General features: G+C 48.8%; 1 protein-coding gene and 1 long non-coding RNA gene across 2 annotated transcripts in view; one reads left to right on the forward strand and one right to left on the reverse strand.

Moving 5' to 3' along the window:
• Positions 1-253: 253 nt before the first annotated feature.
• LOC123349433 lies at positions 254-9337 on the reverse strand. Its single transcript, XR_006573537.1, has 3 exons — positions 8939-9337; positions 4709-4869; positions 254-3886 (listed from the first exon to the last, which is right to left on the reverse strand). It is a non-coding gene; the product is annotated as an uncharacterized LOC123349433 (long non-coding RNA).
• A 2383-nt stretch (positions 9338-11720) lies between these two features.
• GLG1 (golgi glycoprotein 1) overlaps positions 11721-22585 on the forward strand; it is a 219585-nt gene continuing 208720 nt past the window's right edge. Inside the window, exon 1 of the mRNA XM_044986890.1 lies at positions 11721-12038. Within this exon, the coding sequence (XP_044842825.1) occupies positions 11727-12038 (312 nt within the window). The 5' untranslated portion in view covers positions 11721-11726. The remainder of the gene's footprint in view (positions 12039-22585) is intronic.

The raw sequence follows: 22585 nt of genomic DNA on the forward strand, positions 1-22585 counted from the left end.
GTAAGGACAGGAGGAAAAACTCTGGCTACTAACACATTGTCAGTCCTTAGTGAGCTAATAAAGGACCATTGTCACCACCAAAGCATCATCATCACATTGCAGCAAAAAAGCCTGGTAGCTGTCATAGCAGCTGCAGCAGCAGGTGTTGGGGACAAGGCCACGCTGGACTCCCTTCACCCCCCAACCCCCCCCGGACACAACACATGGCCCCATCACTCCATCCCCTTCTCTGGGAGCACCATATGGGGTGGGAGATCCTGCCTCCTGCTAGGATGAGCTGTGCTAGACCAGAGTCCTCCAGCCATTTCCTGGTCCTAGCAGCCCATCCCTTCCATGGAATAAACAGCCTTCTGTGGCTGCCAAGTCAAGCAGTCAAAAAGTTACAAAATGCCAGCTGTTGGATTGCCTGTGCAACTTCAATTCAGCCCCCCTTGTGCATATGCATGTACTTTAAGTACATGATCACATTCTGTTTTTTTCCGCACGACCCCTGCCTGACTCCCCAGGAGTTATGCACAAGGAGGCAGAATTAAGGATGTGCAGGCCAACTGTAACTCTAACTTTCCCTAACTTTCTAGAGCTTGACTTTGCAACTTAAAAAATGTTCTTTTAAGGTAGTTTTTGGTATGTAATTTAAATGTATCATGAGAACGTCTGCAGTTACATTTAATGGGAGAAAACAAAAATCAAAGGGCTATAAAACCTCCTGGTTCAGAGCATGAGACAGCCACTAAGTGCTAGGGGTTAGGAAGACACATTCCCCCTAAGGACAGGTTATACCATAATTGCCCACTGCAGATTTGCTTACATCTTCCTCTGCTGCTGGCCACTGTCAGAGTTTGGATACTGGAGACTCTATTTCCACACTGTTCTGCCCACAGCAGGAATGACAAACTTGATGGATTTTAGGGGGACTTGGCTAATAAAATGAGGCAAGGGAAGTGCCAACTGAGAACTAATTAACCAAACATGCTGTGGCAGATCCACTGAGTCTGAGGAGAGGCCTCTGAACAGCCTCCCTTTCCCAACCTGAGGCTCTGACCTGTGGGTCAGTTTGAGACAGCACAGAGATACTAGAGCGCAGGGCGGTTTGCTCACAAAGCCATCCCTGCTTTTAGAGAATCAGGGAGATACTGAGCTCTGGAAAGACCAAGAAAAGAAAAAGTAGCTCAATAAGAAAGCAAGAAAATGAGCCATGATCCAAATCAGGTAGAATAAAATGTGAAAGATTAGCTGATCAGGTCAGTCAGGATGGACTGAAACATTTAGCTACCACAACCCTCTTTTGTAGAGAGAGCAAGGACCAAATTCAGCCTTGGAGTAAGTGGGGACAATTCCCACAGACATCAGTTACTCCTACTTATAGCAGGGCTTTATTTGTCCCTTTGTCATAAGACTGCAAACTCCTCAGTGCAAGGGTGTCTTTGTTTTATTGTTCAGGGCCAAGCTCACTAATGCTGATGATGAATAAATAATATGGTAACAATTTCCTATTTCCATCTTCTGGCAAGAGTCTGTAATAACCACTGGGAGGGCAGGTGTATTAGAGAAACTGGAGAATTAGCATTTGGGGATGAAATTGTAATGCCAAAGTTCTATCAATTTCCCAGCCACATCTCTATGGGACAAAAGCTGCTTTCACAGGACACAATATTGTGGGATTTGTTCTTTTGTACAGATGAGAAATGAAACATTAAATCCATTGTGCCTTGTGTTCTGAGACGTGTGTGAAATACTTGGCTCTGCTAGGATTTGTATACAGTACAAAAATCTGGCATGCTGTCATAGTCCCATACCAGACATGGATTGGCTACAGAGCTTGCTTCTTAGTGAGATACACACCAGATATTCATCATAAGATCCCATAATGTTCTGCCAGGTATGGCTGTTGCGAGCTTAAAGAAGGAATTTTACACACAGCACCATCTAATAGCTGAACAGTATAATACAGTTTAGCATTCCATTAAATCTCCCCCTTGAAGTTCTACATTCCTACCATTTACACTATATTTGAAATTCAGTAAGTATCAGTCTGTTCAGCGTCTGTGAATCCTTCTGGTTGTCTAAATACACAACCCAAACACACAACAACTTGATCATCTGACTGTCTATTAGTTGCAATGACTGGCTGTGGTCAGTGCAGGATCCTTATTGGGGTTGATTTGTAACTCAGGAGAGCAAAGAATGCATTTTCCTGCTGTAGAATTTTCTTGGCTGTCTGTACAGCTCTCTCAGCCTCTCCATTCACTTGTGGGTAATGTCAGCGGTGGGTAATGATTTTTATCATGTTGTTACATGATAAATCATATTTTGTTTTGAATTAATTAAATTCTGCTGCAGTGAAATGTGGTCCCTTGTCCATCACTAGTTGTTCAGGAATATCAAAGTGCACCTCAGTTTCACAATAACACTGCAACGTGTTATGTCTTTCAAGTACATGATTTCTATATACCGGAAAAATAGTCCACTACAACCAGGTCCTCTGATGATGTCCTCTGAATTTGCATCGATCTGCAGCTACTCTCTTCCCAGGTCCCTCTGATAGACGTGTTTGTACTTGTACGATTCAACACTGTCTCTTAAGTTGATTTGTACTGGGTCGTCTTTCAAAACTCCAGTTCATCAAATCCTCTGTCAAGTTCTTCCACCTTTTCATTAAACCCATCATGACTGCCATGCTGTAACTGAGAAGGCTGTTGGTCTTTGATCCTTTGCATGTACTCTGAATGCAAAGCTTTTGTCTTCATAAGCTCTTTCTGTGGTGAAGTGGCCTATGCAATTCAGAATACCACCAGGGCTAGTCAAAGTTTTGTCAGGCGTTTTCAGCTCTGAAAGGGGTTGAAGGTGATTGTAAGACTCTTCTGAAATTACTGTGATGTCAGTTTTAAAGTCAATAGTATTGCCATGAATATTCAGTTTCACTCTTCAGGTAGGCTCTAGGTCATCACAAGTGATAGATCCCAGTAAGAATAACTCTTGATTGACTGTCTGTCCATAACGAGTCAACTCCCTGACTGCTTTGGTACAGCAAACAGCTGCAAATTGTCAATATTTTCTGCATTTATTACACCGTGCATCTCTGTCTGGACAGGCATCTCTTGGAATATGACTTTTTCCATACCTTGAGCATGCAGGCTGGAATTTGTTTTCTGGCCCTGGGAGTTCTCTCTCCTTGCTGCACAGGTTTTATGATAATGAATGTTAACAGTCAAGTGTCTTTGTAGCTTCTAAGCTAGTTTCAGGTTTTTCAGGTTTCCCCCTACCTTTTGGTCTGTTGTTTGACTAGTTCAAACTGCTTTGCTTTCTGTATAGCTATGGCTACGATTAAGTCTGTCTTCAACTGTAGCTGCTGTGAAAATTTTTTATCTGTTAACCCTATAACCATCCTGTCTCTGACATTGTCATGTTTTTTGCATTCCCCAAATCAGTTTTCAGCCAATGTATGCAGAGCTCTTATAAAACATTAAACATTTTTCCCCTGGCTCATGTGAAAATGTGCTCTTTCATAAACCACATTTCTCTGAGGTATAAAGTATGCATCAAACGCAGCTAGAACCCTTTCATGGTCATCTTTGTGTCATCAGTAAAGTCAAAGGATTTAAAGAGATGCTCTGCATGCTTCCTCATAGCAAACATTAAAGATGATACCTATATATCTCCAGGGTTTTTTTGTAGAACTTATTTGCATTTACAAATCTTGCAAAATACTAGGTCCAGTCTACCCATTTGTCAAAGCTGAAATTCTCTGGGCATTGAAGAGTGGCATGCTGATGAGACCCTGCAATCTTTGTTGCTTTGTTCATTCTTTTTGCAACCTTTGTTGCTGTTTTCCTTCTGTTTCTGTTCTTCTCTCATTGTAGCTTACTTCTGACTCCATGTCATGTTCCTGTACCAGATATGAGCTGATTACAAGCTTGCTTCTGAGTGACAGGGCTTGTCTACATTACCCACTGGATTGATGGGCAGCGATCAATCCAGCAGGGGTCAATTTATTGCATTTAGTCTAGACACAATAAATCGACTACCGAGCGCTCTCCCATTGACTCAAGTACTCCACTTGGGCGAAAGGCGCAGCCAGAGTCGACGGGAGAGCGTCAGCTGTTGACTTACCAAAGTGAAGACACCGCGATAAATAGATCTAAGTACATCAACTTCAGCTACATTATTCCACCCCCACCCCCACTCCCCAGTGTAGACCAGGCCACAGACTCAACAGATGTGTTCATCATGAGATCCTTAGTACTGCCAGGTATGGCTGAAGTAAGCTCAAATAAGATATTTTACAGACAATGCCACTATGACCAGAATCTCAGGGGAGCCATACTGAGGTTACTCAATTAGGGTAAACTGCAAAGAATGGAGCAGACAGTCCCCAAATCTGGTGAATATTCCAATACTTAGATTTACCAAGCAAGCACAAAATAGCTTCTATAATACCTTACTGGTTACCCAGCTTTAACTAACAATTCCCTTAAAGCAACCCAGCCCTCAACCAAGACACCCAAGTCAAACATGATGAGGATTACTGAAAATCTTATTTATCATATAAGAAAGTTCTACCAATCCCAAAGGATCGGACACATTGCCTCCCAGGTTAATGAATATTTCAGATCTTACCCAAATACACACTTACAGTCAATTCTTATTAACCAAACTAAAATCTCTTAAAGAAGAGAGAGAGTATTGGTTAAAAGATCATTATACTTACAGACATGAGTACAGTTCTGAGATCAGATTCATAGTGGAGATGGTGAGCTTCATAGTTGCAAAGAGTTCTTTTAAAATTAGTCCATAGGTTATAGTCCAATGTTCATATTCAGGCTGATCCAGATGCGACTGGAGATCTCAGTTTTATGACTCAACCATCCCCTGCATGAAGCATCAAGCAGATCTGAGATAAAAGGATCAGGACATCTTTATACAGTTCCAGGCCTTCTTTTGACAGCTCGAAGACCTTAGGCGAACAACAGGCAATCATACAGACTTTGCAGTAGATCTATTTCCTAAGCATCACCAGTAATTAGCTACAGGGATTAACATAAAGCAATTGCCTGTTTTCCACCATTTGCAAGTGATTTGCTATACATTTCAAAGAGAGATAAATACAGTGATATCACTATTTTTACAGTTCATTTAAATTTTAGGATCCCCTTTTGATCTCTGAATTAACAGAATATAACATAGATAGGAACTGTTTGATTAAATTGTTAACCTCTAACTATATATATATATATATATATATATATATATGTAAACACACAAAACCACAAACATTATCTACCAATATGTCCTTAAAGGTTGAATCTGGGTCATTTAGCCTGAGAGCTGCTTAATTCTTTCTGGCTATGTGTCACAGCCACATAGTGACTGACTAGTATAATAGAGTTTAGCATGGTTTAACCACCATATTGTCCTCTAAACACGCCTTTAACATCACACATTGACAAATTCTCCCCACAGTAAACAGATGACCACCCTATTTGGATTCACTACCTTTTGAGCATGGCTAGCCATCTGTCCTGGGTCAGTCTCAACCAGTTCAGTGTGACTGTGGACAGATCACTGGTGTAATAGCTGCAGCAGACCACACACTCCTTATAATAGTGCCTTCCCACAGCATAGTGGTCACCAGGACTGTCTGGTCTACTTTTTGCACTCCACTGCCCTGGAGCCAAGTTTGCAGTTACCTGACTTCTTCCAATCTTATGGAGAGAGCTCATGTCGACTCAACAAGAGGGCGCTTACCAGTAAGAGCAGCAGAAAACTGAAAAGGCAGCAGAAAATCTGTGCACAGAAAATGGGAACTTTTGCAAAGGCTGATTACGATTGTTGAATTAGATGAATAGATGAACTGGATAGAAAACTGGCTAGATGGTTGGGCTCAACGGGTAGTGATCAATGGTTCCATGTCTAGTTGGCAGCCGGTATCAAGTGGAGTGCCCCAAGGGTCGGTGCTGGGGCCGGTTTTGTTCAATATCTTCATTAACGATCTGGAGGATGGTGTGGACTGCACCCTTAGCAAGTTTGCAGATGACACTAAACTAGGAGGAGTGGTTGATACGCTGGAGGGTCGGGATAGGATACAGAGGGACCTAGACAAATTAGAGGATTGGGCCAAAAGAAATATGATGAGGTTCAACAAGGACAAGTGCAGAGTCCTGCACTTAGGACGGAAGAATCCCATAGGTAATAATAAAGGTAATAATTGGAGATATACCAATCTCCTAGAACTGGAAGGGACCTCGAAAGGTCATCGAGTCCAGCCCCTGCCTTCACTAGCAGGACCAATTTTTGCCCCAGATCCCTACGTGGCCCCCTCAAGGATTGAACTCACATTAACTGCTACAGACTAGGGACCGAATGGCTGGGCAGCAGTTCTGCAGAAAAGGACCTAGGGGTTACGGTGGACGAAAAGCTGAATATGAGTCAACAGTGTGCCCTTGTTGCCAAGAAGGCTAATGGCATTTTGGGTTGTATAAGTAGGGGCATTTCCAGCAGATCGAGGGATGTGATCATTCCCCTCTACTCAGCACTGGTGAGGCCTCATTTGGAGTACTGTGTCCAGTTTTGGGCCCCACACTACAAGAAGGATGTGGATAAATTGGAGCGAGTCCAGCGGAGGGCAACAAAAATGATTAGGGGGCTGGAACACATGACTTCTGAGGAGAGGCTGAGGGAACTGGGATTGTTTAGTCTGCAGAAGAGAAGAATGAGGGGGGATTTGATAGCTGCTTTCAACTACCTGAAGGGGTTCCAAAGAGGATGGATCTAGACTGTTCTCAGTGGTAGAAGATGACAGAACAAGGAGTAATGGTCTCAGAGGGGGACGTTTAGGTTGGACATTAGGAAAAACTTTTTCACTAGTAGGGTGGTGAAGAACTGGAATGGGTTACCTAGGGAGGTGGTGGAATCTCCTTCTTTAGAGGTTTTTAAGGTGAGGCTTGACAAAGCCCTGGCTGGGGTGATTTAGTTGGGTTTGGTCCTGCTTTGAGCAGGGGGTTGGACTAGATGACCTTCTGAGGTCCCTTCCAACCCTGAGATTCTATGATTCTATGAACTAACTCCTGAAGGTTTCAGAGTAGCAGCCATGTTAGTCTGTATCCGCAAAAAGTACAGGAGTACTTGTGGCACCTTAGAGACTAACAAATTTATCTGAGCATAAGCTTTCGTGGGCTAGAGCCCACTTCATCGGACGCATAGACTGGAACATATAGTGAGGACATATATATACACATACAAAGAACATGAAAAGGTGGGAGTTGCCCAACCAAGTCTAAGAAGCTAATTAATTAAGATGAACTGTTGTCAGCAAGAGAAAAAAAAATTTGTAGTGATAATCAAGATAGCCCATTTCAGACAGTTTGTCAAGAAGATGTGAGGATACTTAACATGGGGGAAATAGATTCAATGTGTGTAATGGCTCAGCCATTCCCAGTCTCTATTTAAGCCTAAATTGATAGTATCTAGTTTGCATATCCATTCAAGTTCAGCAGTTTCTTGTTGGAGTCTGTTTTTGAAGCTTTTCTGTTGCAAAATTGCCACCTTTAAATCTGCAAAAAGAACAGGAGTACTTGTGGCACATCAACTTCTCCACCTTTTCATGCTCTCTGTATGTGTATATAGATCTCCTCAATATATGTTCCATTCCATGCATCCGATGAAGTGGGGCTGTAGCCCACGAAAGCTTATGCTCAAATAAATTTGTTAGTCTCTAAGGTGCCACAAGTACTCCTGTTCTTTTTGTGGACACAGACTAACACGGCTGCTACTCTGAAACCTTACTGAATGGCCAGAGAGGCTGAAGTGTTCTCCTACTGGTTTTTGAAAATAGAAGCTGGCATAGACCTCACACCTTTCTGATCCTAGTGGATGCTTCTTTGATCTTGACTTCTCCATAGAGAAATAGAAAATTAAGAGATCATCACAAAACAAAATCCCATGACACACACTCTCCCGCTGTAGGGAGGAATTAATAGAAATTCCTCTTAATATTTGACAAATGTTCATTTGGCTTAATTTAATTCTAGAAGATACTAAGCACAGTGATGAACAGCATATAAGAATCTCAACAGAAATAGGTAACCCAGAATCACAGATGTCACTGTCATTTAGTGGGAATGGAGCTCCCCTTTGCCTGCTCTTGAGAAATCTGTTGGTGTGATATACTCAGGGGTGAAAGTAACTGAGGACACTTACCGTACGGGGGAGGAGGGGTGACTCTGGCCCCCTGGAAAGGGCAGAGCCTGAGGTGGAAGGGGCAAGGCTGTGGTCAGCATCCCCCAGCCATCTGTTCCAGGCCGCCTGGCCCGCACCACCGGGGCTCCCGTGTTGATTTAAAGGGCCTGGAGCCCTGGGCCCTTTTAAATCACGGGCCCCAGGGAAGCTACTCCCTTTGCCCACCCCCGCCCATCACCAAAAGGGGCAGGGACGTTAAAGCACTGCAGGGTCCTTTGCCGTGGCAATGCTTTAAGATTGCTGCACCCCCCCCCCCCGCCAAAGGGGTGGTGGTGGTGTAGCAACATTAAAGCACTGCCCTGGCAAAGGACCATACTTAAAGCGCTTTAATGGATCCTCCTGGCAGGTTCACCAACAGGGGGAAGGGGCAGCGACATTAGGGTTAGGCAGTGCTTTAATGTTGCTACCCCTTCTCTCCCCCACATTGTACCCCTTTCAGGCAATACCCCTGGGTTTATTGGTGGAAGGAGGGCAGAGCACAGGCTTATGTGGTCCATCAGTGTCTCTTTCAGTTTGGAAACTCCAACTGTTCAAGTTCCCCTAGGATCTTTGGCATATAAGAAAACTTGAACGCATACCCCAGCTGCCCATGAGGTTTGCCCAGCAAATCTCCATGACAAGAGCCTCCCAACCTTAGCTGGAGTTAACTGAGTTAACTATACCCAACGCAAGCCAAACCCTGATTGGTGAGGGGAGTTCTCACCTTCGTGGTTTTGTGCTGCAATGGCAGGGCAAATTTATTACAAAGAAGTAGAAAAGTCTCCTTCCTCATCCTGAGGAAGCTTGGAGACATGAAATAATGAGGGCCAAGGAGGCAGGGTGAATGAAGGGGCCTGGAGTAATGTGGTTTCTGGGGAGCAGGCAAGGAAGGGGATGGACCCTGGAGCATAGGATATTAATGGCCTGGAGCAGAAGAGAAACTGGGGGTCCTGGACCTTTGAGGAAAGAAAGGGACAGGAAGGAGTGGAGGTCCTGGGGCCCAGAGCATGGAAGAATTGGAGAGCAGGTGCACTTGAGACTGGGAAATAGGACTCGGAGCATGGCTGGGGGTTACAGGGCTGGGAGAGTCAGGAGCACTGGAGAGATTCAGGGGCCTGGGGAGGCTGAGGCCCCTGGAGCACTGGGGGGGGGGTTGCTGGGTAGGCCGGGGGTCCGAGGGCCCGGGGCGCAGGACACCGGGGCACTGGAGAGATTCAGGGGCCTGGGGAGGCTGAGGCCCCTGGAGCACTGGGCGGGGGGTTGCTGGGGGGGGGGTTGCGGGGTAGGCCGGGGGTCCGAGGCACAGGAAGGCTGCGGGGGCGCGGGGGTTGCTGGGTAGGGGGGTTGCTGGGTAGGCCGGGGGTCCGAGGGCCCGGGGCGCAGGAAAGCTGGGCACTGGAGAGATTCAGGGGCCTGGGGAGGCTGAGGCCCCTGGAGCACTGGGCGGGGGGTTGCTGGGGGGGGGGTTGCGGGGTAGGCCGGGGGTCCGAGGCACAGGAAGGCTGCGGGGGCGCGGGGGTTGCTGGGTAGGGGGGTTGCTGGGTAGGCCGGGGGTCCGAGGGCCCGGGGCGCAGGAAGGCTGCGGGGGCGCGGGGGTGGCTGGGTGGGGGGGGGTTGCTGGGTAGGCCGGGGGTCCGAGGGCCCGGGGCGCAGGAAGGCTGCGGGGGTTGCTGGGTAGGCCGGGGGTCGGAGGGTCCGGGCGCAGGAAGGCTGCGGGGGCGGCTGGGTGGGGGGGGTTGCTGGGTAGGCCGGGGGTCCGAGGCGCAGGAAGGCTGCGGGGGCGGGGGGGTTGCTGGGTAGGCGGGGGGTCCGAGGGCCCGGGGCGCAGGAAGGCTGAGGGGGCGGGTGGGGTAGATGGGTAGGCCGGGGGTCCGAGGGCCCGGGGCGCAGGAAGGCTGCGGGGGCGCGGGGGTTGCTGGGTGGGGGGGTTGCTGGGTAGGCCGGGGGTCCGAGGCGCAGGAAGGCTGCGGTGGCGGGGGGGTTGCTGGGTAGGCCGGGGGTCCGAGGGCCCGGGGCGCAGGAAGGCTGAGGGGGAGCGGGGGTTGCTGGGTGGGGGGGTTGCTGGGTAGGCCGGGGGTCCGAGGCGAAGGAAGGCTGCGGGGTCGGGGGGGTTGCTGGGTAGGCCGGGGGTCCGAGGGCCCGGGGCGCAGGAAGGCTGCGGGGGCGGGGGGGTTGCTGGGTGGGGGGGGGGTTCGAGGGCCCGGGGCGCAGGAAGGCTGGGGGGGCGGGGGGGTTGCTGGGTGGGGGGGTTGCTGGGTAGGCCGGGGGTCCGAGGCGCAGGAAGGCTGCGGGGGCGGGGGGGTTGCTGGGTAGGCCGGGGGTCCGAGGGCCCGGGCCGCAGGAAGGCTGCGGGGGCGGGGGGTTGCTAGGTCGGGGGGGGGGGGGTTCGAGGGCCCGGGCCGCAGGAAGGCTGCGGGGGCGGGGGGGTTGCTAGGTCGGGGGGGGGGGGGGTTCGAGGGCCCGGGGCGCAGGAAGGCTGCGGGGGCGGGGGGGTTGCTGGGGGGGGGGGGGGGGTGGAGGGCCCGGGGCGCAGGAAGGCTGCGGGGGCGGGGGGGTTGCTGGGTAGGCCGGGGGTCCGAGGCGCAGGAAGGCTGCGGGGGCGGGGGGGTTGCTGGGTGGGGGGGGGTTCGAGGGCCCGGGGCGCAGGAAGGCTGCGGGGGCGGGGGGGTTGCTGGGTGGGGGGGTTGCTGGGTAGGCCGGGGGGCCGAGGCGCGGGAAGGCTGCGGGGCGGGGGGGTTGCTGGGTAGGCCGGGGGTCCGAGGGCCCGGGGCGCAGGAAGGCTGCGGGGGCGGGGGGGTTGCTGGGTCGGGGGGGGGGGGTACGAGGGCCCGGGGCGCAGGAAGGCTGCGGGGGCGGGGGGGTTGCTCGGGCGGGGGGGGGGGGGTAGAGGGCCCGGGGCGCAGGAAGGCTGCGGGGGCGGGGGGGTTGCTGGGTGGGGGGGGGGTTCGAGGGCCCGGGGCGCAGGAAGGCTGCGGGGGCGGGGGGGTTGCTGGGTGGGGGGGGTCCGAGGGCCCGGGGCGCAGGAAGGCTGCGGGGGCGGGGGGGTTGCTGGGTAGGCCGGGGGTCCGAGGGCCCGGGGCGCAGGAAGGCTGGGCGCTGGCGAGGGGGCTCAGAGTTGCTGGGAAGGCAGCGGCCCCAAGCCACGGGGGAGGGGGTCAGGGGCCCGGGGGAGGGAGTTGGGCACTGGGGCTGGGGGAGCCTGGGGCCGAGCGGCTGAACCAGGGGGTCTCGGACCTCCAGCGTTAAGAGGCGGCGCTAGGGCCCTGGGGCAGGGCTGGAGTTCCAGCCATGGCCACCCGGGAGAGGGGCAAGCGCATGCGCGGCGCGCGGATCCTGACCAGGCCTAGCCGCCCACGCCATAAAAAAGGGGCGTGTCTCTGTGCTGGGGGCGGGTCTGTCCAGTGCCCTGGCGGCGGCGTCATGGCGTGACGGCGCGCTGATTTGCATACGCGCTGCGTGCGGGGGGAGGGTCGGGCCGGGCGGCAAGCAGGCTGGAGGGTGTCGGATCCAAGATGGCGCCGTGCGGACGTGTCCGGAGCCACTGGCCGGGCCCGCTGGCGCTGCTGCTCCTCTCGCTCTCGCTCTCGGCCGCGGAGCCGGCCGCAGCGGGGGCCGGCCAGGGCGCGGCAGGCCAGGGCGGCCAGCAGCAGGTCCCGGCGGGCGGGCCGGGCCCCGGGGGGCGGGGGCCCCGCGGCGGCGGCTCCAGCGGCGGGTGGAAGCTGGCGGACGAGCCCGCCTGCCGCGAGGACGTGACTCGGGTCTGCCCCAAGCACAGCTGGGCCAACAACCTGGCCGTGCTGGAGTGTCTGCAGGACGTGAGAGAGGTGGGCGCGGCCGCGGCGCTGGGGGCCAGCCGGGGGAGGGGCGCCGGAGCTCGGGGAGCTGCTGTAGCTCAGCAGAGCTGCCTGGCGAGTGAGCGGGGAGCCGGCGGGGGGGGGAGGGACAGGGGCATGTTCTGCCCGCGATGTGCTTTGGAGGGTGCCCGGGGGCACGGAGAAAGCGAGAGCAGTGGGGCCCTGCAGGCCAGGTGGGAGCCTGCGGAGGGCAGCAGGAGTCTGGCCGTGCCTCTGCGCCCGCTGGGGTGAGAGCACTGGTCGTGGTGCTGCTGGCGGGGAGGGGAATGTGGTTCCTGGGGGCGGGGGGGGGTCCATCCTCCCTTCTGATTTAAAGCTGAGGCCCTGAAGTCACCACAATTGCCTCTTTGGTGTTTAAATTGCCAATGCTGCTGAATGAGGACAGCGTGTAGGGCAGTGGTTCTCAGCCATGGATACATGTACCCTTGGGGGTACACAGAGGTCTTCCAGGGGGTACATCAACTCATGTAGATATGTTCCTGCTTTTACAACAGGCTACGTAGAAAGCACTCGCAAAGTCAGTACAAACTAAAATGTCATACATACAATGACTTGTTTATATTGCTTTTATATACTGTTCACTGAAATGTAAGTACAATATTTATATTTCAGTAGATTTATTTTATGATTATATGGCATAAATGAGAAAATAGACAATTTTTTCAATAGTAGTGTGCTGTGACACTTGTATTTTTATGTCTGATTTTGTAAGCAAGTAGTTTAAGTGAGGTGTAACTTGGGGGTACACAAGACAAATCAGACTCCTGAAAAGGGGTACAGTTGTCTGGAAAGGTTGAGAGCCACTGGTGAAGGGCAGTACAGTTGTATATATTGTTGTTGTGTGTAGTGGTAGCTGGACTCTCCCCTTTTGTCAGTTAACTTAATTCTGTACTTAACCTCTGTTTGAAGCTTTAATTTTTGATAGCTTGATGGCAAATATTACACTGTGTATTGCAGATGACACTAAACTGGGAGGAATGGTAGATACGCTGGAGGATAGAGAGAGGATACAGAGGGACCTAGACAAATTAGAGGTTTGCGCCAAAAGAAACCTGATGAGGTTCAACAAGGACAAGTGCAAAGTCCTGCAGTTAGGACGGAAGATCCCATGCACTAGGCAGCAGTTTTGCAGTAAAGGACCTAGGGGTTATAGTGGATGAGAAGCTGGATATGAGTCAACAGTGTGCCCTTGTTGCCAAGAAGGCTAGTGGCATTTTGGGCTGTATAAGTAGGGGCATTTCCAGCAGATCTAGGGATGTGATCATTCCCCTCTACTCAGCACTGGTGAGGCCTCATCTGGAGTACTGTGTCCAGTTTTGGGCCCCACACTACAAGAAGGATGTGGATAAATTGGAGAGAGTCCAGCGGAGGGCAACAAAAATGATTAGGGGGCTGGAGCACATGACTTATGAGGAGAGGCTGAGGGAACTGGGTTTGTTAAGTCTGCAGAAGAGAAGAATGAGGGGGGATTTGATAGCTGCTTTCAACTACCTGAAGGGGTTCCAAAGAGGATGGATCTAGACTGTTCTCAGTGGTGGCAGATGACAGGACAAGGAGCAATGATCTCAAGTTGCAGAGGGGGGAGGTTTAGGTTGGCTATTAGGAAAAACTTTTTCACTAGGAGGGTGGTGAAGCACTGGAATGGGTTGCCTAGGGAGGTGGTGGAATTTCCTTCCTTAGAGGTTTTTAAGGTCAGGCTTGACAAAGCCCTGGCTGGGATGATTTAGTTGGGGATTGGTCCTGCTTTGAGCAGGGAGTTAGACTAGATGACCTCCTGATGTCCCTTCCAACCCTGTCTATGATTCTGTTCAGAATTGTGCTGCTCATAACACAGATGGGGTTGCTCATGTTTTGATAGTTTTAGGCAACATCCAGAGTATGGCCATATTTTTCTTGGTCACAGAATTCTGGATTGATGCCTTTATTAAACTAAGGGTATGTCTACACTTCCCGCTGGATCGGCGGGCAGCGATCGATCCAGTGGGGGGTTGATTTATCGCGTCTAGTTTGGTCCTTATTTACTAGTATAGTTACTAGGATTGGGGAAGGATTAGGTGTGTGTTAAATGTATTTGAACTGCTGTCTAGTAAATTTAATTGAAAAAAGGGGTATCTCATATTAGATTCTCATGTCCTCTTTCAGGTCTTTAGCCTATGGACTGGGAAGGAATCCCTTTCCTCTACCCAATGTACATCAGTAATTAGGTGCATTATAGTGGTTCTCTTTTCTCTGGAACACTGGGTATTAGACTGCTGTTTGGAGACAAGGTACTTGAATTGAGGGATCTGTTTTCTGACTCATATGTCAGTTCCTGTTGAATGTGCATCATACTGTGTTTTTCATCAGTACACATTAGGTCTGTTTCACTAGATTAAATTAACGGCCAGTAAATTCAGAATGGGAAGAAATAATTCCTTCTATGTGCAGTCAGACATGGCTATTGAGATTGGGATTAAATACTGTAGCTGAACTTCACTTTTATTAGACGCTTTATATGGTAAGAGAAGGGCAGTCATTTCTCCTGCTTCTCGATATACAGTACTGCACAACTGGCCTTGTTTTGCTTTCCTCTGAAGCGCCAGGTAACATTTACTTCAGGAAGGAGGATACCAGATGAACCTACAGTCTCTTCAGAAGAGTGGCTCGTCCATTTGTTTAATTTTTTTCCTACTCGCTTCAAACAGCAGCTAGGTTTTTAACATTGAAATAATTTGATTTCCTCCCTTTAAGTTTATCTCATGTTTTTGATGGATGGTAAACCGAGCATAGGAATCAAAGCTTGCTCTGAGTTTCTGATAATCCTATCGGTGGGGCCCTTTCTTTTGTTGACTCGTGATTTTTACTGCTGTAGTAAAACAACTTGGTGAACATATGTGGTTATTTTACATCTGCCTCTTATTTTTCTAGAAGTGCTCACATAAATGGGGTACATATGTAGCTGCGGTACTAGTAAGAAGTCTGGAAGAGCAATCGAAAGCTATGTGCTCAAAGCATATGGCAGCAAAATCCAGCTGTGCGATAGATTCCTGTTTGAATGAGAGAAGCGTCTGGTTGCATTGAGTTCTCAATTTAACAAAAAGAGTTTTGTCTTCTGTAATTGCCAGTGATCCACGTTGTGAAACAAGATTACTTAAATGAACTCAAAAAATAAGACCATATCACCTGTGGGCAAACACTTTTCACAAAGCGATCACTCCATATCTGATCTCTCAGTCCTCATCCTCAGAGGAAACCTGCACAACTCCTTCAAATGGTGACCCTAGGATCTCAAATTCATAATTTTGCTAGAAATTAGAAATCATGGATTTAATAAACACATTGGATTTATGGCTTATTACAACAATCTGTAACCCATTCGCTCCCCTTTTTTATTCTGATATACCTGGCCACTTCACCTTGAACTGTCTCTTACAGTATGCATTTACTACTTATGCTAAACTATCTGTTCCATCGTCTGTTTAGCTGTGACATTCTGATTACCTTTCCCAGACCTGAAGAAGAGCTCTGTGTAGCTCAGAAAAGCGCGTCTTTCACCAACAGAAGTTGGTCCAATAAAATATATTACCTCAGCCACCTTGTCTTGCTAATTATAAGGGGTATCAGGCACCATGGCATTTCTTCAAATTTGCCTAATGAGTTGTAATGTATCTGTATGCTCTGCATTTTTACATGCAATGTGTTTAGCCATATTCTGCATTTTTTTTTTAAATAGCCTTACACTTTTTTTTTAAACCAGTGGCTCTTTTTTATCTCTGTCTTCAGATGTTATATGGCTGCTAATCACCATAGTATCTCATTGCCTTCCACAAAAAATCAATAGCATTATTAACAAAGTCCCTAGCAGATAGACTTCATGGAGTTTCTGGTTTTGATTTTTTGGAGTAAAATCCCTGCTTGGACTGGCTTTGGTGTTTTGTTTAGTTTTTTTTTTAAAAATAGTTTTGAGGGAAGTGTTGGGGCTGTTTGACTTTTAAAAATCAGTCAATATCTTCCAGTGCCTATGGAAAGTACTGCTTTGCTAGCTCTGGAGACTAAGGGGGCTTGTTCCAGTGTCCTTGTGTTCTGGAATTTTACCTTCTAACCCCGTTGTGTTTTTGTTGTATGATCTCAGCCCCAGAGAGCGCTTCAGTGGTTCTTTGCACATGTAGTTCTGTACATCTGTGTAGCTTGAAGCAATTTGAAGTGAAAGTTGTTAAATAAACACAATACACTTCTATCCACCATGTAGCTGCGATAGGAGTCAGTTTTGCCAGTTTCCCCGTATCAGCCTGGTAATATCAGATTTGAAGCTCTGGGAAGTACCTTGAGGGAGTGGTGGGGGAGGAGGGGTGAGATCAGCTAAGTTCCCTGTAAGCTACGTGGCTGCACAGCAGCTTTCTTAGCTGTGTGCAGGTGCTCAGGGAACCCACCCGGGGGCCTGGTGTGGCTGGGGTGCCCCTCCCTGGGCTCCAGCTTAACCTGGCCCTCAATCTGCTGGGGCAACCTGAACCCGGCCCGGCCCTGGCTGCAGTGGCCTGGCCTGCCCCGAACCTGGTTGTGGGCAGTGGAGGGGTACTTATCCTGTGGGCCCAGCCCCGGAGCTGCCATGGTGGGGAGAGGTGCCTCTCCCCCTCCCCACCAGCCCAGGTGCTGCTGTGGGGAGAGAGAGCTAGGGGGAGTCCTTCCCGGAACCCTTCGGCCCCAGCCCCACCACATGAATGTTCTTATGTGCACCAATATGAAGGTGATGTGTCACACGTCACCTCCATATTGGTGCACATAATAAAATTAATTCTGCACATTGGTGAGAGAAATTAGAGGGACTGCTGGAGGTCAGTCCTTATGATCTGTTCAGTACTTGGTGCCTCTGTTCATATGGGCTTCCATTACCAAAAGTAATGATGTTTTGTGAAGTGGAAATATATCTGCTAAGAACTGTCCTCATTTCTCATCGGTTATCAGAGCCAGCAGATATCAGTGACTTATGGTTAGCCTCCTTTGGGGGGCTTGAATCATTGACTTAGCAATGACAGTTATCACTTCTTAAATTCAAAACAAAACACAAACAAACTGAAACTAACCTCAAATTAGAAGTTTTTGCTATTTAGTTATGCTGTCTTTCAGGGTTAATTAAAAAACTTGATGTCTCAATGGTATAAAATAGATAACACTTTTCACAGACATGGCTCATTTTTGTGTTTTACCATGGGTAATTAGCCCTTCCTATTGTTTGTTCCACTCATTGATGCCTGAATGGGATTTTTGGGAGGTAGTATGGCTTCTCTAAGATGTACTATTTTGGGGGTAGATACTTCTTGCCCCTCTCTCACTTTTCAGTTTTTCTGTTATTACCACTTCTGCTTTTCTCTGTTCCCATTGCAACACATTTCTTTATCTTACCCGTCTGCTGGTATTCTTCCCTAAGCTCTAGTAGTGTCTGACATCTGGGGCAATTTCATCTTTCAATTTACACCCCACTTTGTGACAGGGCATCATCCAGTCCTGTGTGATTTTGATTTCACTCCCAGGGTACAGTTCTGTAGTCTGAACTGAATCCCATGTTTTTATTTGACTGGTAAAGGATACAGTCAGGTACAGCGCAATGATTAACCTGCAGTATAATAGTTCTGATGGGCAATGTCATGATATATCAATATCTGTTTTTACCTCTCAAAGATTCACTACTGAGAAGTAAATTCAAATGGTTATTTGAAGGGCCTACAGTATCTAGACTCTTTGTATACTGAGAGTTTCTACAGTTTACCCGTCAGTATTTTGATTCTCAACAGTGTTAACCAGTTACTAACCAGCATTGAGTAGCATGTGGGAAGCTGTGCTGTATGCTCTTTATTCTGTCCAATATGTCATCCAAGACTCCCTGCCTTCAGGTTGGAAATGGAGGGAGAGTTTACAGGAACAATGCTGTCTAAAACTAGTCATCTTCTGTAATGTTATGGATTTTTTTTAAAGAGGTCCTATACTGTTTTTAAAGCAAACATGCAAAGTGGTGCCCATAAAATTTTGGTTCTAGAAAGAGTTATTGTAAGGTGAGGAAGTTAAGACTCCTGAGCCCAGCAAAATAGCTAGATTGCAAAATCTTTTTATTAGCAGCAAAGAATCCTGTGGCACCGTATAGACTAACACACGTTTTGGAGCATGAGCTTTGGTGGGTGAATACCCACTTCGTCGGATGCATCCACGAAAGCTCATGCTCCAAAACGTCTGTTAGTCTATAAGGTGCCACAGGACTCTTTGCTGCTTTTACAGATCCAGACTAACACGGCTACCCCTCTGATACTATCTTTTTATTGTGTGTACAATGATTAGCACAACAGGGTCCCAGTCCCTGAGCAGGGCCTCTAAGCAGTACTAGTAATGAATAAGATTTTAAATGCGATCTGGCTGCTGAGCACCAAGTAGGTTGTAGTAACTTGAACATGATCTGAATGTCTTAATCCTATATTTTAAATATTCTCCTGTAGTGGAGAAGGATATAACCTGCTTGAGTTTACCCAGTACTTCTAATGTCCTCTTCTGCCTGGACAGCTAGCTTTCTTTCCCATACCAGCAAGTTGTTAATGGGGGAGTTGCTGGCTCATACATCAGTATGCAACCCCAGCAGGCTGAACTAGACTCAATGTGACCTTGTTTTTTTATGATGTCTAAAGAAAGTCTGAACATCGTTTGTTTTAATATCTACTTGTTACTTTGGATATATCAAAGAAAAGTAACACGTGTTTCCTGGTTTTGCTGCACAATTTCGTGGAGACTAGAGAACTAGACTATGAGCTTTCTCAGCCCTCAGTTGATGGATTGGTTGTGTCCTGTCTCTTAGAGCCCTCAGTTGAAAAATTGGGGGTATCAGTCTCCTACAAGGATAGCTTTTCTTTCAAATGTCTGTCATGAATGTGTTAAGCAGGTGTTAAAAACAATACTCAAACAGTAACTAAAATCCCCTCCTTTCTTACTCTCACTAGCCGCCCCCTCTCCCCCGGTCCTTTTTTTTTGTGTGTGGGGGGGAGGGCATTAGCCAAAACATTTTTAATGTTTTGAAGTATAAGCACCTTCATGGGGAGAAAATTCTGGATGCTAAAAGGCTCTTTAATCAAGCTTAGAAAGGCATAACAAGAACCAATGGCTGGAAACTGTAGCTAGACAAATTCGAATTGGAAACTAGAACACATTTTGAAGAGTGAGGATGATTGATCATTGGAACAAACTACAACTGAAGTGATGGATTCTCCATTTCTTAATGTTTTCAGTTCCAGATGGAGGCCTTTCTGGAAGCTGTGCTTTAGCCAAAGACAAGTTATTGGGCTCACTTCATAACTGTCAGTGTTTCCTGTATCAGAATGGTAGTTGTGTTTGTATCAGCAAAAAGAATGAGGAGTACTTGTGGCATTTTAGAGACCAACAGATTTATTTGGGCATAAGCTTTCGTGGGCTAAAACCAGGGGTGAAAGTGAGCCGGTACGAGCTGGTACTGCATACTGGTAAGAACCCGCACCGGACCATACCCAGGATGGTCCTTTGCTGCAGCAGTGCTTTAAAGATCCTCAAAGCGCTGCTGCTGCAAAGGACCATCCTTAAAGCACTACCCCTTTTACCCCCCCCCCCCCCCCATCGGTGGCCCTGCTGGAAGAGCCTGTATCAGCAGAGCCACCCACAGGGGAGGCAAAAGGGGCAGAGACACTAAAGCGCTGCTGTGGCAACACTTTAAGGGTGGTCCTGTGCCACGGTAGCACTTTAATGTTGCTGTGACTCCCTCCGTTGGCGGCAAAGGACCCTGCAGCACTTTAATGTCCCTGCCCCTTTTGCTTCCTCTTTCCCCTGCTGACCGTGGGATGGGGAGGGCAAAGGGAGCAGCTGCCCTGGGGTCAGTGATTTAAAAGGGCCTGGGGCTCCGGACGCCGCTGCAGCCCCGGGTCCTTTAAATCTACAGGGGGGCCAGGTGACCTGGAAGGGTTGGCTGGGAGATGCTGCCCCCCGCCCCCTCTGGTACTGGTAAGTGTCCTCAGTTACTTTCACCCCTGGCTAAAACCCACTCATTGGTTTTAGCCCGCGAAAACTTATGCCCAAATAAATTTGTTAGTCTCTAAGCTGCCACAAGTTCTCCTTGTTGTTTTTAGTGTTTTCTGTATCATCTTAGACATCCTCCTGAATTGTTAGAAGAGCTTAATATTCTTACTGTTAAAAGGACGGGTTGTGTGTGTATTACTGCTCATTGAACTAACTTGATGTAATGGTCATCTTATTGTGCTTGAACATGTACAAAGCATTAAAACATTAACTAATCTTTACAGCACCCCTATGGGGTAGGTGGGTAAATGTTCCCATTTACAGATAGCTACTCTGAGGCAAAGAGGTAATGTGATTTGCCCAAGTCCAGACAGCAAGTCAGTGGCTGAGCCAAGATTAGAATTTGAGACCTGACCCCCAGCCCATGGTCATTACTGTATAGCAGGGGTCGGCAACCTATGGCATGTGTGCCAAAGGTGGCACGCAAGCCAATTTTTGATGGCATGCGGGGCGGGCTGAGCTGCTCAGCATGCCACCGCTCTGGGGTTCCTGCTGCTGGCCCTTTGCCAGCCAGGGTTCCACTCAGCACCCGATGCTGGCCTGGGGGAAGGAACCCCAGGCTGGCAGCGGGCTGAGACCCCGGCTGGCAGGAGCCAGCAGCCGAAACCCCAGAGCAGGGTGGGCTGAGCCGCTCAGCCCGCTGCCGCTCTGGGGTTCCCACTGCTGGCCCGTTGCCAGCCAGGGTCCCCGCCACAGCCCCACTCACCTTGCTTCCGGTTGGAGTTCCAGTGCAGGCCCCCTGCCAGACAGACCTTCTAAAAAACGTTAAAATGTATTACCGGCACGCAAAGCCTTAAGTTAGAGTGTATACATGAAGACTTGGCACACCACTGATGAAAGGTTGCCGACCCCTGCTGTATAGATACACTGCCTCCCAAGGTGGGTGAAACAGCTGGTTGTAAAAGGGAAACAGTAGAATCAGGTCTAAGGACTTGTCTGTACAGCCTGCAGTTTGCACTGCAGGGTGCGAATTGCTGCGTGCACTAATGTGCTTATGCTGTAACTGCCCTGTGTGGATGCTGGGGGAAGGAACAGAGGCTTTGGCTACACTTACACTTCAAAGCGCTGCTGCGGCAGCGCTTTGAAGCGTAAGTGTAGTCAAAGCGCCAGCGCTGGGAGAAAGCTGTCCGTACTCCACCTCCCTGTGGGGAATAACGGACAGCGCTGGGAGCCGCGCTCCCAGCGCTGGGGCTTTGACCACACTGGCGCTTTGCAGCGCCGCAATTTGCAGCGCTGGAGAGGGTGTGTTTTCACACCCTGCTGCAGCGCTGCAAATTTGTAAGTGTAGCCAAGCCCTAAGACACCTCTTTACAGAGGAATGTAAATGTGAACTAGGAACCCTTTAGTTCCTTTCTGCTGAGCTGTAGTTCACACCCATGTAGTCCAAACTGCAGGGCAGTTGCCAAGAAGGCTAATGGCATTTTGGACTGTATAAGTAGGGGCATTGCCAGCAGATCGAGGGATGTGATCATTCCCCTCTATTCGGCACTGGTGAGGCCTCATCTGGAGTACTGTGTCCAGTTTTGGGCCCCACACTACAAGAAGGATGCGGAAAAATTGGAGAGAGTCCAGCGGAGGGCAACAAAAATGATTAGGGGGCTGGAGCACATGGCTTATGAGCAGAGGCTGAGGGAACTGGGATTGTTTAGTCTGCAGAAGAGAAGAATGAGGGGGGATTTGATAGCTACTTTCAACTACCTGAAGGGGGGTTCTGAAGAGGATGGATCTAGACTGTTCTCAGTGGTAGCAGATGACAGAACAAGGAGTAATGGTCTCAAGTTGCAGTGGGGGAGGTTTAGGTTGGATATTAGGAAAAACTTTCACTCAGAGAGTGGTGAAGCACTGGAATGGGTTACCTAGGGTGGTGGTGGAATCTCCTTCCTTAGAGGTTTTTAAGGTCAGGCTTGACAAAGCCCTGGCTGGGATGATTTAGTTGGGGATTGGCCCTGCTTTGAGCAGGGGGTTGGACTAGATGACCTCCTGAGGTCCCTTCCAACCCTGATATTCTATGATTCTATAGCATAAGTGTTTGTTTCCACCTAAATAAACTTCAGCTCCTCCTTAAACCATTGAGAATTTGGTTCAAAGTTGCAAAGCTGATATGTTAAATTGTGAAATTAAATTCTGTTGTTCTCAATCTTATTTTTAGACTTTTAAGTGGGCCTGTCACTTCAGATAGCATAATGGTGGGAGCTGTACAAGAACCTAGAAACAGTGTAGGGTTTTCCTTACAGGGCAGTTAGCATATAGTCATTGATGGAAGAACATCTGGTTGTATTCCTGACTGCTACTGACTTGCTGCAGGAAGTAGATAAAATCACCTAACCTTTCTGTACATCAGTGTCTTAATCTGTAAAATGGAGATGATACTTATTCCCTTCTATTAAGCATTTTGAGAGTCTCTGAAAGGTGCCCTAAGCGAAAAATCATAATGCATCTGCTTTGAAACTGAAATATCT

Source organism: Mauremys mutica, chromosome 14, assembly GCF_020497125.1.
Source record: "Mauremys mutica isolate MM-2020 ecotype Southern chromosome 14, ASM2049712v1, whole genome shotgun sequence".
Lineage (NCBI taxonomy): Eukaryota > Metazoa > Chordata > Testudines > Geoemydidae > Mauremys > Mauremys mutica.